This window comes from Tupaia chinensis, unplaced genomic scaffold (genome assembly GCF_000334495.1).
Source record: "Tupaia chinensis unplaced genomic scaffold, TupChi_1.0 Scaffold150166_1, whole genome shotgun sequence".
Classification (NCBI taxonomy): domain Eukaryota; kingdom Metazoa; phylum Chordata; class Mammalia; order Scandentia; family Tupaiidae; genus Tupaia; species Tupaia belangeri.
Genome location: NW_006210004.1, coordinates 445,459 through 462,810, shown reverse-complemented (window position 1 = coordinate 462,810; position 17,352 = coordinate 445,459). Strand labels below are relative to the sequence as shown.

The 17,352-nt window shown below is 41.1% G+C and overlaps 1 protein-coding gene across 7 annotated transcripts in view; it reads left to right on the top strand.

The window, feature by feature from the left end:
• Positions 1 to 17,352, top strand: part of CLASP2 (cytoplasmic linker associated protein 2) — a 223,769-nt gene that overhangs the window by 195,270 nt on the left and 11,147 nt on the right. For all 7 annotated transcript variants that reach the window (XM_027769656.1, XM_027769655.1, XM_027769654.1 and 4 more), the window contains 5 exons: positions 1,992 to 2,145; positions 6,108 to 6,336; positions 14,106 to 14,299; positions 14,795 to 14,923; positions 16,741 to 16,947. In XM_027769656.1, the coding sequence (XP_027625457.1) occupies positions 1,992 to 2,145; positions 6,108 to 6,336; positions 14,106 to 14,299; positions 14,795 to 14,923; positions 16,741 to 16,947 (913 nt within the window). The remainder of the gene's footprint in view (positions 1 to 1,991; positions 2,146 to 6,107; positions 6,337 to 14,105; positions 14,300 to 14,794; positions 14,924 to 16,740; positions 16,948 to 17,352) is intronic.

Genomic DNA, 17,352 nt, shown 5'->3' with positions numbered 1-17,352 from the left:
TGGGGGGGGTGATTTCTTGCTTTCTGTCTCTACAGGGAGTGCACGCACCTTATAGTAAAAATCTCTCTCTAAAACAAAAAGTTATAAGATGCTACATCAGCATCTGAAAAATGAAAAAGAAAAATATATTGCAAATATTTTCTAGCTGACTTTTTTCTATATTACATGTTTATGACAATTTTGGTGGCTAAATTCCAGTCTCAGTTGAATTTTAGAATTTGATTATGGAATTCATGTCAACAACATTTATATTCAGTGTTAAAAATCCTTTGCTATCTCATAAATTTATGTAAAATACATGTCTCTTCTTTAAGCAGTCCCATTATAGTGAGTTAATAAATAAGAGGGATTGGCAAGGCTTCCTTTTTTTTTTTTTCCTTAAGATTTTTGTCATAGAGTACATGTGCTTGCTGGAGAGAGAAAGTGAAAACTCAGCCCCGAGGGGCGGGGGTGACCACACCACAGTCCCCTCTCCACTCTCCTCCTGGGGTTTTGGGCATGTACAGATACACGCTCAGCGTGATTTTCAAGGTGTCAGAGCCAGGATTCAAACCATGATCGGCCACATGGGAGTCCTGTGGCTTAACCACCATGCCACCTGCTGGCCCCTTGGCAAGCTTTCTGTAAAAGGCCAGGTGGTAAATTTAGGCTTGTTGAGCCATGTGGTCATGATCACTACTCAGTTTGATTGTTAGAGTACAAAGGCAGTCGTAGTTTGATACCTAAATAAATTAACATGGCTGTGTTTCAATAACATTTTACTTATAGACACTGGAATTTGGATGCTATATCATTTTTGTCATAAAATATTCATTGAGGGCCAGCTCTGTGGCCTGGTGATTAAAGCTAGATCCCATATTGTCAACTGTGCAGTGCAAGTCCTGGACCTGGCACGTGTGTACACTTGTCCAAATCCTGAAAGGAGGGAAAGATGGAGGAGAAGGGATTGTGGCATGACCATTCCCCACCAGAGGTGATTCTCCTGTGTGTCTCTGGCAAGCACACACATCCTCTAGCACACCCACCCACCCACCTACGCACACGTACACGCACAAAACTCATTTTAATTTCAATCATTTAAAAGTATAACTTATAAACCATCCATAGTTTGCTGACCCCTGGTTAATGAGGACATTTTTGAAGGTAGAAAGACAAACCTGTTTTTAAGGGATGTGCTTTCTAGAGTCATTGTACACTGTCTTTGGTGGAGAGACAAGGGGGCATGTACTTTAACCATTTCTAGCTTCCATGGCTTATTTTAATTATGCTTTAAGGAATATATATTCTCTAATTCTGTCTTTATAGATATGCTATATAATTTTGGGACCAGCAGTTGGCATAATGGCTATTTTGGCTAGATTCCCATGTAGTCAACCGCAGTTCAGGTCTTGGACCTGGTGGCTTAAACTTTAAACTTACACCAGGCATGTGTGCATGCATGCCCAGGATCCCGAGAGGAGCATGGAAGAGAAGGGATTGTGGTGTGGCCATCATCCCTAAGGGGTGATTTCTCGCTTTCTGTCTCTGTCTCTCTATCTTTCTGGTGAGCGCACATGCCCTATAGCAAAAACCTCCAAAAAAAAAAAACCAAAAAAATATATATATATTATACATATATTACATGTATATATAATATATATATATATATGCTGTATACTTTCAAAAATGTTTATATTTTAAAACTGCACATAAATAAGGACTAGCAGATGGCATACTTGTTACATCGCTGGATGTCCACATAGTCAGCTACAGTTTGAGTCCCAGATCTGGCAGCTTTAAACTCAGACTGGGTGCGTGTGCGTTCGTGCCCAAAATCCCGAAAGGAGAATGGAAGAGAAGGGATTGCAGTGTGGCCATCCCCCCTGGGGGGTGATTTCTTACTTTCTGTCTTTCTGTTTCTCTCTGTCTCTCTGATAAGCATATACGCCCTATAGCAAAAATCTCCCTACTAAGCTACACATAAATAAAAATTAATTATGTTTTTTTCATAGTGCATTTGATTATGACACAGAAAATATGAACTCTGAAGATATATATAGCTCTCTTAGAGGTGTCACTGAAGCGATCCAGAATTTTAGCTTCCGTAGTCAAGAAGATATGAATGAGCCATTGAAAAGGGATTCTAAAAAAGAGGATGGTGATTCAGTGAGTATTTGAATATTCTTACATTGCAGATACCTCATTTTCCATTAAGAGTATTTCTTTTAAAACTTTGCTTTCTATCATTTTCAAATATATTTTCTAGAAGTCAATCACTACAAATTTTTGCTGAGTATTTTCCACCTGCCACACACTGTTTTGGGTGTTAAATTTACAAGACAGTATCGCTCAGTTCCTTTTAGATTTTCATGCAGAGATGAGTAATACTGGGTTTTAGTTAGAATGTGCCGTGAAAGAAGGTGAATCTATTTTAGATTTTGTAGTCAGAGAAGGTCGCTCGTGAGATATGACATTTATATTGAGATCTGAATTAAGCCACACAAATCTAGAGAATTCCATGAAAGAGTCAGCAAGTGCAAGATACTTACATGGCAGCGAGGTTTGTGTAACTGAAGACTAGGAGGAAAGCTACTACTTAGAGCATTATGAAAGAAGGGAGAGGGACCAGCAGATGGCGTAATGCTTACGTCGCTGGCCTCCCACATGGCCAACCATGGTTCGAGTCCGGGACCTAGTGGTTTCAAAACTCACGCCGGGTGCGTGGGCGTGCATGCTCAAAATCCTAAGAGGAGAATGGAGATGAAGGGATTATAGCATGTTCTTCCTCCTAGAGGATGATTTCTCACTTTATGTGTCTCTTCTCTCCAGCAAGTTCATGCTCCCTATAACAAAAACACACTTTAAAAAAAGAAAAAGAGTGAAACAAGGACCATATCACAGAAAATAGCATAAGACCAAATAAGTTTAACGTTAGTTAACGTTAGTTCCCTGGTAAATGTAGTGGTAGCGATTGGCATCATCAGTTTCTATGGCACCAGTTAGGAATGCGATGGCCTATTTTTCTGATGTATGTGACTATTACTGTTTAGTTTGTTGCTTCTGCCATTATACAAAGAGTAGTTGTTTTTTACTTTTTGTTAGACTTTCCTCTGATAGCTTAGACTTGCATCAAAAGGAGTCATCCCTCCGGTATTGTGGAACCCATCAGTTTTCAGTGTTTCCAGAAGTGCAGAGCATTGTCCTTTTTTAAGACATCCCTAAAGGACTCTCTGGTGCCTGTTTGACTTCTTTCCTGCTGTTTTCCTAACCATCTCCATCTGGCAGAGCTGGTTGTGGTGGGCCTACCTGAATAGCTGCCACAAACCAAATTGCCACTCATATTTGAGGTTCCCTACCCTAAAAGCCGCAGATGATAGCAGTAATGGGCTACTAAGAATTAACACTTGCGATTCAGTTTTCAGACCAAACGTGGTATGGGGTGAGAAACTCAAGTAGTAGACCAACGTGAGTTCAAATCCCAGTTCTTGGCAGTTATTAGCTGGTCAGTTATTTCTAAGCCTAAGTGTCTTCATTAGAAAAATAGCAATACTGCTGCCTACCTTATAAACCATGAGTCTGGCAAATATCCGTCCAGCCCAGATTTCTCTGCTGAACTTCATGATCATGCGTTCAATTGCCTGTTTGAACTGATCGTCCCTAAAACTGCTCTTCCCTTTCTTAGTTGATGGCCACATTCGTTGCTCAACCAGAAAACCTTGGATAGAACAGTTGTCCTTGAGCCCTTTTCCTCATCTTCCATGTCCAACCCGTTGGAAGATCCATTGGTTCTACCTTCCAAATATATCCAGAAGCTGTCCATTTCTCATCACTCCCTCCCTGGCAGGCCCTCACCACGTCAGTTCTCTCACGTGATTGGCTTCTAATTGGCCTCCTTGATTCCACCCTCAGCCTCCTGTAAGGTTCTCACAGCTCAATGGAAGGGCTCAGAAGAAAAGCCAAAATCTACCAGAAGACTTTTCCTCTTACCTCACTGCCCTCATCTCCTGCTGTTCTCGTTCCCTCTGCTCCTTGCTACACTGGTCTCCTTGCCCTTTAAACTTACTGTGTGTGTTCCTACCTCAAGGTCTTTATGGTGACTCTCCCCTCTACCTGAAACACCTTATCAGACAACCCCTTGATTAATTCCCTTATTTCCTTTGAATCTTTATACAAATGTCTCCTCAGCGAACCCTACTCACTCCATTTATTTTAATTTACAAACTCTACTCTCCCCACTCAGCCTTTATGATACCTACTCTTTTTTTCGTATATGCTAATCTTCTTCTATCATATACTTGATTCATTTACAGAGCTTTTGTACTTATTTTTTTAATTGCCAGAGTGCCCGTGTGCTTGGCAGAGAGAGCACAAGAGCAAGTGCCCCCCCCTAGTGGAGCGTGGACACACCACAGTCCTTTTCCATCAAGATTTGGGGCACACATTCACATGTGCCTGGCATATTTTTCCAGCCAGTAGGGCTGGGTTTTGAACTGCAGTTAGCCATGTGGGATTCGGCTCCACTTGCACTGCACTTAACCCCTGGTACTACAAGGCTAACAGCCCTCATTAAGTTTTGGGTTTTGTTGTTGTGGATTTTGTTTTGTTTTTAAGAGAGATTTTTGTTATACGATCTATCCCAGGGCTGAGGAGGGGGGTTAGGGGGTGATGGCCATGCTGCAACCCTTTCTTGTCTTTTCTCCTCTTAGAATCTTGGGAACATGTGGCGTGACTTTTAAGCCACTGACTCTGGAACTCAAACTGCTGTCAAATACATGGGAATCTAGTGACATAACCATTATGGCATCTGCTGATCCCAAGCCCTCATAAAGTTTTTTGTTGTTTCTATTCCTCTACTGGGAAATAAAACCCAGGATGGTAGACATCATTTTCTGTTTTGCTCATTGATCTATTTCCGATGCCAAAAACAATGCCTGGCATGTAATAAGTGCACAGTAAATATCCTGAAAAATATTCGTGAAGTGCCTAGCAAATGATTTGACATATAGTTGTTCGGTAGATGGTGATATTTGTCCTGGTAATGATTTTGATACTGGTATTCAAATCACTATTAGTATTGATGTTTTAGTTTATGTACCCAAACTCTATTGACATCTTTCCAAAAGTTATTCAAGCCTTTTAAGGCTTGTTTTCTTTCTTTCTTCCTTTGTTTAAAGAATTATTTTATTTAACTTTATTTATTATTATTATTATTATTATTATTTTCCAGTTTTGATCAGAGAGCAATAATAGAGAGAAAGAGAGAGAGGGAAAGTGAGAAAGCAGGCCACCAGGTCCAAGACTTGAACCATAGTCAGCCATGTGGGAGTCCAGCACCTTTAACCACCATGCCACCTACCGTCCCCAAGGCTTGCTTTCTTTCCTTTTGCTTTTTCCTTTTTTTTTGTTTTTTTTTTAATGAAGGGCAAGCGCATGCACTGGAAGGGAGGGCAAGAAAAAGAGAAAGTACCCCTCAGTAGGGCCTGGTCTTCCCATAGTCCTTTTTCCTTCAGTTGTCCATCCCTTTAGGAACCTGGGCACATACACACACAGCCAGTGTGTGTTTCAAGCCAATAGGTTAGGGACTAAAACCCTAGTTGGTCATGTAGGATCCAGCTTCCGGTGTGCAGCACTAACCACTATGGCATACAGCCAACCCTAAGTGAGGTTTTCTTCGACCTCTTTGACCTTCTATCGTGTGATTTGCAACCTTCATGGAATCTGGCAGCTGTTGCTTCTGTTGGTAATTGAAGTCCTTTTTCATCTCTAACTGGTATGGAGAACCTATTCCAAATTAAACTATATATTATTTGATCAAGCTATTGTCAGAGGAACTGTAATAGTCACTAGAGCCAGCATTCTTTTATGGTTCTCACTATTGTGGTGTCTTTACTATTGGGTCGTCAGAAAAGTCATGACGCATTTTTGCATAGAAAAATAATGTCATTACTTTTCCAATGACCCAGTATAAGTTTTGACATTTTGACTCTGAATTTTAACTCATAATGTTTTACCTAATATTTACATTTTTTATCTGGTTATTGTTACCTTTTAAGTTGCCTGTTAAGCAGTAAGAAAACATCTTTTTAAAATAAAATGAGTAAATTTGCTGTGCCATCTTCCCATCATAGATGTGTGGTGGACCTGGGATGTCTGACCCAAGAGCAGGAGGCGATGCCACTGACTCAAGCCAAACAGCTCTTGATAACAAAGCATCATTGCTACACTCGATGCCAGCTCACTCCTCCCCACGTTCCCGAGACTATAATCCGTATAACTATTCAGATGCCATCAGCCCCTTCAACAAGTCTGCCCTCAAGGAAGCCATGTTTGACGACGATGCTGACCAGTTTCCTGATGGTATGTTCTGGGTCACACTGCCACCACCTGTGTTTTGGAGGACTGGTAATCAATAAAACAAAAGAAATGTGTATACCAAAACAAAGGATCTTTGGGATGAGAATGTTTTCTCTTATTTTCTAGAGCCAATTTCTAATGGGTTGATAGTTCGCCTCTCCAAAATGAGCACCAGGGCACATCCACAGATCATCCTCAAAAATCAAAATCTTAGTGAGACCAGCAGATGGCATAATGACTATGTTGTTGGACTCCCATGTAGTCGACCATGGTTCGAGTCCCAGACCTGGTGGCTTAAACTCACGCCGGGCACATGTGCGTGCATGCCCAAGATCCCAAGAGGAGAATGGAGGAGAAGGGATTGCAGCGTGACCATCCCTGCTGGGGGGGTGATGTCTCGCTTTCTGTCTCCCTGCCTCTTTGTCTTTCTGGCGAGCACACGCGCCCTATAGCAAAAAAAAAAAAAAATCAGAACCTTAGTGTTCTCCCAGAAATAACTGAAATCAAGAGCAAATTTGTTTCTAGATACAGTCACAAAGATTTGCCTGTGTTTTTAAGGTTTCATCATGACAGCAGTGTAACAGGAGGGAATAAATGGGACTTTAGCCATTTAAAAATGAAGTCCTGGATCAGCCGATGGCATGGTGTTAAGGGCGCTGGACTCCCACATGGCTGACCACGGTTCAAATCCCAGACCACTTTCTCTCTCTCTCTCTCTGTCTCTCTGTCTCTCTTTGTCTCTGGTCAAATTTTAAAATAATATTAATGGTGAGCCAAGAAATGGCATAACGGTTACAATGCTAGACTCCCACATGGCCAACCGTAGTTTGAGTCCTGGATCTGGTGACTTGAAAAAAAAAAAATCACACCGGGAGCATGTGTGTACATGCTCCCTGGAGGAGAATGGAAGAAAAGAGATTGTGGTGGGACCATACCACTGAGAAGTGATTTCTCACTTTCTAACCACCATACCACCTGCTGGCTCCCAAGGCTTGATTTTTAGCCACCCTACTATTCAGATTCAATGGCATGTACCAGTAGTCCCAGCTGTTCAGGAGGCTAGGGCAGGAGGATTACAACATAGCAAGACCTTATCTTAAAAAATAATAATAATAATTTATGCATGGGTTGCAAACTGCAGACTAAATTGGGTCTACTAACATTTCTTGCCTTGACTAGATTGATTTTGTCTGTGTCTATATACATTTTGTTTTGTTTTTTTTTAATAATCAAAAGCTTCAAAGTTGGTTGGGAGTGTAGAACAACTTCTTCTCCTGAAACATTTGAAAGTAACTTGCCAGCCTGATGCTTCATTGCTCCAAATACTTTAGAATTTATTTTCTACAAAGATATTATCATGCATAAGCATAGTATACTCATCAAAAGCAACATATAAATAATCACGAAAATCCTATTATAATTTTGCCAATTATCCATATAATATCATTTTTACAATTTTTTATTGTGTTAAAATATACACAACAGGACCAGCAAGTGGCATGGTGGTTCAAGCACTGGCTTCCCATAGGGCTGACCATGGCTCAAGCCCCAGACCCAGTGGCTTGAAGATCATGCCAGGTACATGTGCATGCATGCCTAAAATGCTGAGGTCGGACAATGAAGGAGTGATTTCATTGTGGCCATCCCTTCTGGGGGATGATTTCTCACTACCCCCCTGAGCAAGTGTATGATCCCTATGGCTAAAACCTAAAATAAATAAATAATATAAAATGTACCGTCTTAACCATTTTAAGTATACAGTTCAGTATTATTAATATATTCATACTTTTGTACAATCATAATGACCATTTATCTTTATATCTCTTTCTATCTTATAAAACTAAAACTCTACTTAAATAAGTTCCCATTTTCTCCCTTACCCAACTCTTGGCAACCACCATTTTACTATCTGTCTCTGATTTTGACTACTCTAAGTACCAAAGATAAGTGGAATCAGGCAGTATTTGTCTTTTGTGGTTCTTACTTCACTTAGCGTAACGTCCTCAGGATCGTCGATACCGTAGCATACCTCAGCATTTCCTTCCTTTTTAAGGCTGAAAAATATCCTGTTGTATGTACATACCACATTTTGCTTATCTGTTTATTCATGAATGAACATTTGGGTTCCTTTTATGTTGTACATTAGTGTACAGATATCTCTTTGCAACCCTGTTTTTGATTCTTTTGGGTGTCTACCCAGAAGTAGACTTGCTAGATCATATGGTAATTCTACTTTTAAGTTTTTGAGGAACCACTGTACATTTTTCCACAGTAGCGTTACCATTTTACATTTCTACCAACTACACAAGATTTCTAATTTCTTTACATCCTCGCCAATATTTGTTATTTTCTGGGTTTTGTTCTGTTTTTTTGTTTGTTTGTTTGTTTGTTTGTTTGTTTGTTTTGGAGAGATTTTCACTATAGGGAGCATGCGCTCACCAGCCAGATAGAGAGCGACAGAGAGACAGAAAGCAAGAAATTGCCCCCCAGAGGGGATGGCCACGCCGCAATCCCTTCTCCTCCATTCTCCTCTCGGGATCTTGGGCACGCATGCACACACGCCCGGCATGAGTTTTAAGCCACCAGGTCCGGGATGCAAACCGCGGTCGACTACGTGGGAGTCCAGCGACATAACCATTACGCTAACTGCTGGTTCCCTTATTTTCTGGGTTTTGTTCTGTTTTGTTTTATAGTTTGCTACAGGGCACTTGTGGTCACTGGAGAAACGGGGGTAGGGTGGGGAGAGAAGTGAGAAATCACCCCGCAGGGGTATGTCCAAGCTGCAGTTCCTTCTCTTCCATTCTCCTCTTGGGATTTTGGGCATGCATGCACATGCACATACACATACACACACACACACACACACACACACACACACACCCCAGTGTGATTGTCAAAGTGCTGGGTCCGGGACTTAAACCATTCAGTCGACCATGTGAGATCTAGCAACCTTAACCTCCACTCGACCTCCTGGCCCTGTTTGTTTTTCTTTCTGTTATTGTTTTATAGTACCCATCCTAAATGGGTATAAGGTGATATCTTATTGTAGTTTTGATTTGCATTCCCCTAATGATTAGTGGTATTAAACATTTTCTTAGGTGCTTATTGGCCAATTTTTTTTTATCATCTTTGAGGAAGTGTCTCCTTTGCCCATTTTTAAAATCTGGTTGGTTGTTTTTGTTGGTGAGTGGTAGGAGTTCTCTATATGTATGCTGGATCTTAATCCCTTCTCAGATTTTTGTTTTAACTTTTTTTTTTTTTTAATTTGCCACAGGGTGCATGCTAAAGGTGAAAAAGCACCCTCCACAGGGACCTGATCCCACTGTAATCTTTGTTCCTCCGTTTCTCCATCTCATCCCAATCTGGGGTATACACACACCTGGTGTGTTTTTCAAGGTGTCAGGTCTGGAATTCAAGCCACCTTTGGCCATGTGTGATCTAGCTTTCTAAGTGCAGCACTTCATTGCTACACTACAGGACCAGTCCCCTTGCCAGATATATTATTTGCAAATATTGTTTCCCATTCTATGGGTTGTCTTTATTTTATTTTTTTAAGAGGTTTTTGCTATAGGGTGCGTGCTCTCGCTGGAAAGACAGAGGCAGACAGAAAGTGAAAAATCACCCACCAGAGGGGATGGTCACTCCACAATCCCTTCTCCGTTCTCTCAGGATCTTGGGCACACACACATACACCTGGCATGAATTTAAGCTGCCGGGTTTGAAACCTGAACTGTGGTTTACTACATGGGAGTACAGTGACATAGCCATTATGCCAGCTGCTGGTTCCCTCATTATTTTTTTTTATTTTATTTTTATTATTTTTTTTTAGGGGTTTTAGCTATAGGGCGTGTGCACGTGCCAGACAGACAGAGACAGAGAGACAGAAAGCGAGAAATCACCCCCCAGGGGGGATGGTCACACCGCAATCCCTTCTCCATTCTCCTCTTGGGATCTTGGGCACTCACGCACACGCGCCTGGCGTGAGTTTTAAGCCACCGGGTTCGGGACACGAACCACGGTCGACTACGTGGGAGTCCAGCGACATAGCCATTACGCTAACTGCTGGTCCCTTCCTCTTTTTTTTTTGGAGAGATTTTCGCTATAGGGCACGTGCACTTGCCAGACAGAGAGAGACATAGAGACAGAAAGCGAAAAATCATCCCCCAGGGGGGATGGTCACGCCGCAATCCCTTCTCCATTCTCCTCTCGGGATCTTGGGCACGTACGCACACGTGCCCGGCGTGAGTTCTAAGCCACCGGGTCCGGGACACGAACCACGGTCGACTACGTGGGAGTCCAGCGACAGCCATTACGCTAACTGCTGGTTCCCTTCCTCATTATTTTTTAAAGGTAGGATTTCACCATGTCATTATATCTTGCCTTAGTCTCCCAGCTAGGACTGTGGGTATACACCAACATGCCAGCTCCTTTTGTAAGGCAGAATCTCACTAAGTTGCCACCCAGGTCAGCCTTGAACTTGCAGTCTTTCTGCCTTAACCTCCCCAAGGTGGAATTATATGTACATGCTACCATACCTGGAATTTAGATTGGGCCAGGTATTGAACCCAGGCCTCCAGTTTGGTTCCAGCCTATGGAACACAATGTCTCAGCAGTGCACACCACTGTAGTTGGACTTTTTATTCTCTCGATTTTTTCTTTTTAAGAGATTGTTGCTATTGGGCACGAGCATTCTCCAGAGAGACAGAAAGCAAGAAATCACCCCCTGGAAAAATGACCATGCTGCAATCCCTTCTCTTCCGTTCTACTCTTGGGATTTGGGGCATGCGTGCACGTGCGCCTGGTATGAGTTTGAAGCTGCCAAGTCTAGGACTTGAACTGCAGTTGACAATGTGAAAATCCAGTGACATAAACATTACACAATCTGCTGGTCCTTATAATACACAAGCTTTTTTTTTTAGTTTTTTCGAAGTCTAATTTTTCTTTGTTGCCTCTGCTATTGGTATGATATTCAAGAAATTATTGCCAAATCCGGGACCAGCAGTTAGTGCAATGGCTATGTTGCTGAACTCCCATGTAGCCAACCACAGTTTGAGTCCTGGACCCGGTGACTTAAACTCACACCAGGCACGTGTCCATGCGTGCCCAAGATCCCAAGAGGAGAATGGAAGAGAAGGGATTGCGGCGTGGCCATCCCCCCTGGAGGGTGATTTCTCGCATTCTGTCTGTCTCTGTCTTTCTGGCGAGTGCAAACACCCTGTAGCAAAAACCTCCAAAAAAAAAAAAAAGAAATAATTTTTTTTTTTTTAACTGCCCAGTTACACAGAGGGTAAGAAGCATAGGTTTGGTGAGACTACAGAGCCTGTGTTCTTTTCACTTTGCCAGAGTGTCTCTGTATCAGAAGAGGAAATCTTAAGTACCTTAGGTTTATCTCATTTGTAAGGCAACAATAGTTCAGTTTTATAACAATTTATGTATTTTCTGGAGCTGAAATTATTTGCCTGACACTCATCTGCCCAGACCATTATATATATCACGTATTTCTTTTTTTTTTTTAAAGATTTATTTTATTGAACTTTATTTTTCAGTTTGATCAGAGACAGACAAACAGAGAGAGGGAAAGTGAGAAAGCAAGCCACCACGTCCAGGACTCAAACCACGGTAGGCCGTGTGGGAGTCCAGCACCCTTAACCACCACACCACCTGCCAGCCCCTATATCACGTATTTCTGATTATTTGCTAGAGCAGTTATGCACCCTGCTGTTAAGGTTAGGCACAAGCTCAGGCCACTACTTTCCGAAGTCCTTCAAGGACTGCATTTAGCGTGTCCTTGATCATCAAAAATATTTAGGAGGACCTCCTGAATATTTTATAATATTTTTTAAGGATTATTTATTTCATTCCATTTGTTATTGTTATTTTTTTTAATTTGACCAGAGAGAGACTGAGAAAGCAAGAAAGCAACTTGCCAGTTCCAGGACTCGAACTGCGGTATGTCATGTGGGAATCCAGCACCTTTAACCACCACACCACCTGCTGGCTCTTTCACACTCTAATGTGATCTCTTAAACTGGACTGTTACTCCCACAAAAATGTTTCAAAGCCCTTTATGATGACTATTTTTTGAAAAATAAGCAATAACGTTTTCTTAATACTCATTAAATCCTTGAGTTCATAATTATACTGTTAAAAAGAAAGGAAAAAATTTCAGAACTCCTTGGTAACCAGTAAGCCAAATGCTTAACTCTGAGATTTAAAGGGAAATAAGCATGTTAAGCTTTCATTCTGCCTCTTCTATCAAGTTGCATTTCAGGATAATCAAAATAATTCTAAGTCAATAAAGTTATTCTCTACAGAGGAATTCTAGCCCTTGTATGGAATGGAATGATTAGATAGTCATAATTTTTAATTAAATAAGGGGCTGGTCCCCTAACTTCATGATTAAGCATCGTGCACTGGAAGTTGGATCCCACACAGTTAATCACAGTTGAAATCCCGGTTCCAGCAGCTTAAAAAAAAACATGCCAAACGTGTGTGAGTCCCCAGAATCCTGACAGGATGGGAACGGGAAGGAGAAAGCATTGTGCTTTGACCACACTCTTTTGAGAGAAGACGGGTATTTTCACTTTCTGTCTTTCTCTCTCAGTCTGGCAAATATATGTGCTGTGTGGCAATAAATAATAAATAAATGATTCAGTAATAATCGATGAGAATACCATTAGTAGAAAGGTTAATGAGGAACTTTCCAATGGTGAATCAAGTTGTCACCACCCAAACCCAGTGATCATTGGTAACATTACTCAAAGTGTAAGATCTCCAGACATTACAAGCCTCTGGCATGACTCCATCATCATGCAAAAGTAGTTGGGGAGGGGACCAGCAGTTGGTGTAATGGCTATGTCACTGGACTCCCACATAGTCAACCGCGGTTAGAGTCCCGGACCTGGTGGCTTAAACACAAGCCGGGCGCATGTGTGTGCGTGCCCAAGATCCCTAGGGAAGAAAGGAGGAGAAGGGATTGCGGCGTGGCTAATCCCCCCGGGGGGGTGGTTTCTAATTTTCTGTCTCTCTATCTTGTCCTGGCAAGCGCACGTGCCCTGTAGCAAAAACATCTCAAAAAAAAAAAAAAAAAGGAAAAAAAGGTAGTTGGGGAAGAAATGACCTACCTGGAATTTGCTAGAAATACTTAAGAAAAAAGGGAAGGAGAGGGGGACAGAAATGAGGTAAGAATGGCAAAATCTGAGCCAGCAGGTGGCATGGAGGTTAAAGTGGTTGGATCTCACATGAACTGAGCAGTTCCATTCTCAAACCCAATGGCTTGAAAGTCATGCCAGGCCATGTGCATGCATGCCCCAAATCCCAAGAGGAGAATAGAGGAGAAGGGATTGTGGTGTGGCCATCACCCATCCAGGAAGGTGATTTCTCACTTTCCCTCTCTCTCTGTCTGTTTTTCACTTTGCAGTGTACCCTATAGCACATACACACACAGAAAATAGAATGGTTCACAATCTAAATGAAGTATAGCAACTTAATGTATGAATAATAATAACAATAAATAAAATTTTAAAATAAAATGATAAATGGTGGCAATCATTAAAGCTGTATGATGGGTATGGGATTCATTGTACTGTTCTCTCTTTGGTATATTTTTATTATAATAAGTTATAAATAGCGGTGTTTTGGAAATGAAAATTAAGTTTTTCCTACAACTAACATTGGTTTTGTTTTCGTTCATAATGTCATAAAGTTGTCGCTCTAACACTTGCAAAGTTGACCGATAATGTCGTAGAATGACTATCATGTCCTTTCTACAGATCTGTCCCTAGATCATTCCGACCTGGTTGCAGAGTTGCTAAAGGAGCTGTCCAATCATAATGAACGTGTAGAAGAAAGGAAAATCGCCCTCTATGAGCTCATGAAACTGACACAGGAAGAATCTTTCAGTGTTTGGGATGAACACTTCAAAACAATATTACTTTTATTGCTTGAAACCCTTGGGGATAAAGAGGTAAATGGCAGAACATGCAAACAATGTCCTCTCCTTCTTGTCTCTGTTAAAATTGCCGGCTAATTAGAGTGCTGCACAGATTAAGAAATTGGGAATGGGAGTCCACTGTGTTGTTTCTGCATGAAAATGTCACCGTCAAGTATTTTTCAACAAATAGCTCATAATCATTCAATGCCGAGCAATTGCCATTAAGAAAAGTAAGTGATTGCAGGCTAAATTCTTATAGGTTACTTGTTCTGTATTTTTAAATTTCTTCAGAACTAAAGCTTCTTTCTATGGTCAGGACATAGGTGGTTCTTGGTTTCTTACAAATGCGAGCAGTGTGATGTAAATTTGCAAGTAGGGATGTGAAGACTTGGTCATTGAATAGACCACACACCTTATACAGTTGTCTACAGTCCCCCATATTCAGACTCTAAAAAGTTATAGAAATTGAGAATGTTAAATAAAGACAGTGTACAACCCAGAATATTAAAAACATTGATGTGTTTCTAGCCTACTATCAGGGCTTTGGCATTAAAGGTTTTAAGAGAAATCCTAAGACACCAACCAGCAAGATTTAAAAACTATGCAGAGCTGACTGTCATGAAAACCTTGGAAGCACATAAAGATCCTCATAAGGAGGTAAGTTACCTCACACTAAATTATTACTTATTTTCTTGTTACAGTTTACACATCCCTAATCCAAACATCTGAACGGCTCCAATACCCCCAGACTTACTGAACACCAGGGTTATACCAGTGTTACTAGTATGAAAAATTCCACACCTGATCTCATGAGATTGGTTACAGTCAGAATGCTGTAATACAAAACTCATCTATAAAAATTAACCTTTGGGACCAGCAGGTGGCGTGGTGGTTAGGGCACTGGACACTCCCACATGGCCAACCAGAGTTCGAATCTCAGACCTGGTGGCTTGCTTTCTCACTCCCTCTCTTTCTCAATCTGTCTTTCTGTCTCTCTAGTCAAATTAAAATAAATGAATGAATAAATAATTTTTTTTTAAATTAACCTTCAACTGAGCCAGCCAGTTGCAGTATGGTTAAGGTGGCTGGATGTCACATAGCCAATTTTGCAGTTTGAGTCCTGGAACACAGCAGTTTGAAAAAAATACTGGGTACATGTGTTCTGTTAATACCAAAAGGAGGGAGAAATGGAGGAGACCGGATTGTGGCATAATTATTCCCCATGGGAGGCACTGTGTCCTTTGTCTTTCTCTCTCCTCCCCTCTCTGTGGAAAGTACATGCACCTCTGGCAAACTTAAAAAAAAAAAAAAAAAAATGCCTGCAACCTACTGTATGAGATGTATACGAAACTAAGTGAGCTTTATGTTTAGACTTAGTTCCTGCTCCAAAGATGGCTCACTATGTATATGCAAGTATTTCAAAATACAAAAAAATTTTGAAACCCACATCCGAAACACATGTGTTCCAACTATTTTGGGTAAGGAAACTAAAAATGTGTTTTATTACATGAAACCTGTAAGCATTGAGTAAAAAAAAAAAAGACACCCTTATTAATCATTGATTAATATTACCTCAGTATTCAAAGTAATTAATACCTGATTAACCTGCCAATTATATATTCTTTTATACTGAATGAACTGTGGTGATATCATGGTATTTCACCTAAAATAGGACAACTGTGTGAAATAATTTTTATCTGATTTCATTTTTATTTATTTTTTTGGAGAGATTTTTGCTATAGGGTGTGTGCACTCACCAGAGAGACAGAGAGGCAGAAAGTGAGAAATCATCCCCCAAGGGGGACGGCCCTTCTCCTCTGGTCTCCTCCTGGCATCTTGGGCACACATGCACATGTATCCAGTGTGAGTTTGAAGCCACCAGGTCCAGGACTTGAACCACAATTGGCCGCGTGGGGAGTCCATTGATGTAACCACTATACTACCTGCCCATCCCCATATATGATTTAATTTTCTCCTTCATTTCACTTTTAGTTTTCTGCTTAAGATTCATCTCTCTCTCTCTCTCTCTGTGTCTCTCTCTTTTCTCTCTCTCTCTCTCTCTCTCTTTTCTCTCTTAAGTTCATCTATTTGTTTTTTTTCTATGAATGAAAAAAAGACAGTACCCCCAACAGGGTCATGATGCTACCATTTTCCTCCGGTCTTCAGCCAGCCTGGACCATAGGCAGACATTTGCCTGAAATACTACTAGGAGGGGTCTCTGGACTTGAACCAAGAAAGTACCATGTAGAATTACCTCTCAGAGCATCCCACTTTACTGCTGTGCCACCACCTGGCTATGAATTCACCAACCTTATTTTTACTTTCCATTTAGCGGTAACAATTTCATTTTTTTAGTCCAGCCCATGCTGGTTGGCACTGCTACTTAGGAGGCTGAGGCTACATGGACTTGTACTTCCAGGACATAGCGTAACATTTTTAAAAATTACTTCCTTGATTGATTTTGTTTGCTCTAGGTGGTGAGATCTGCTGAGGAAGCTGCATCAGTGTTGGCCACTTCAATTAGTCCGGAGCAGTGCATCAAAGTGCTTTGTCCTATCATCCAAACTGCGGATTACCCAATTAATCTAGCTGCAATCAAAAGTCAAACAAAAGTGATAGAAAGATTGTCCAAGGAAACCCTTAACCTGCTTTTGCCGGAGATTATGCCAGGCCTAATACAGGTAAGCATCACAGCTTGGAAGAATAAGCTAGATTACATTTTGGGCCCATTTAGTCTAGGCACTTTCCAGGCATGCAGTGATGTGATCAAGCCTTCCTGCCATCTGCAGCGTTCAGGACAAAGACTTGGCATAACTACGTGGACGTGTATGAGGTCAAATAACACGTAACATGTAAAATTTACTATGTAATTATTTTCAAGTGTACAACTTAGTGGCCTTAAGTACATTCATAATGTTGTGCAGCCATCATGACTGTCCATGTCCAGAATTTTTTCATCATCCCAAACTGTAACATTAAGAAATAACTACCAGGGTTGGCAGGTGGCATGGTGGTTAAGGACGCTGGACTCCATGTCGCCAATCACACTTCAAGTCTCGGATCTAGTGGCTTTTTTTTTCCCCTTT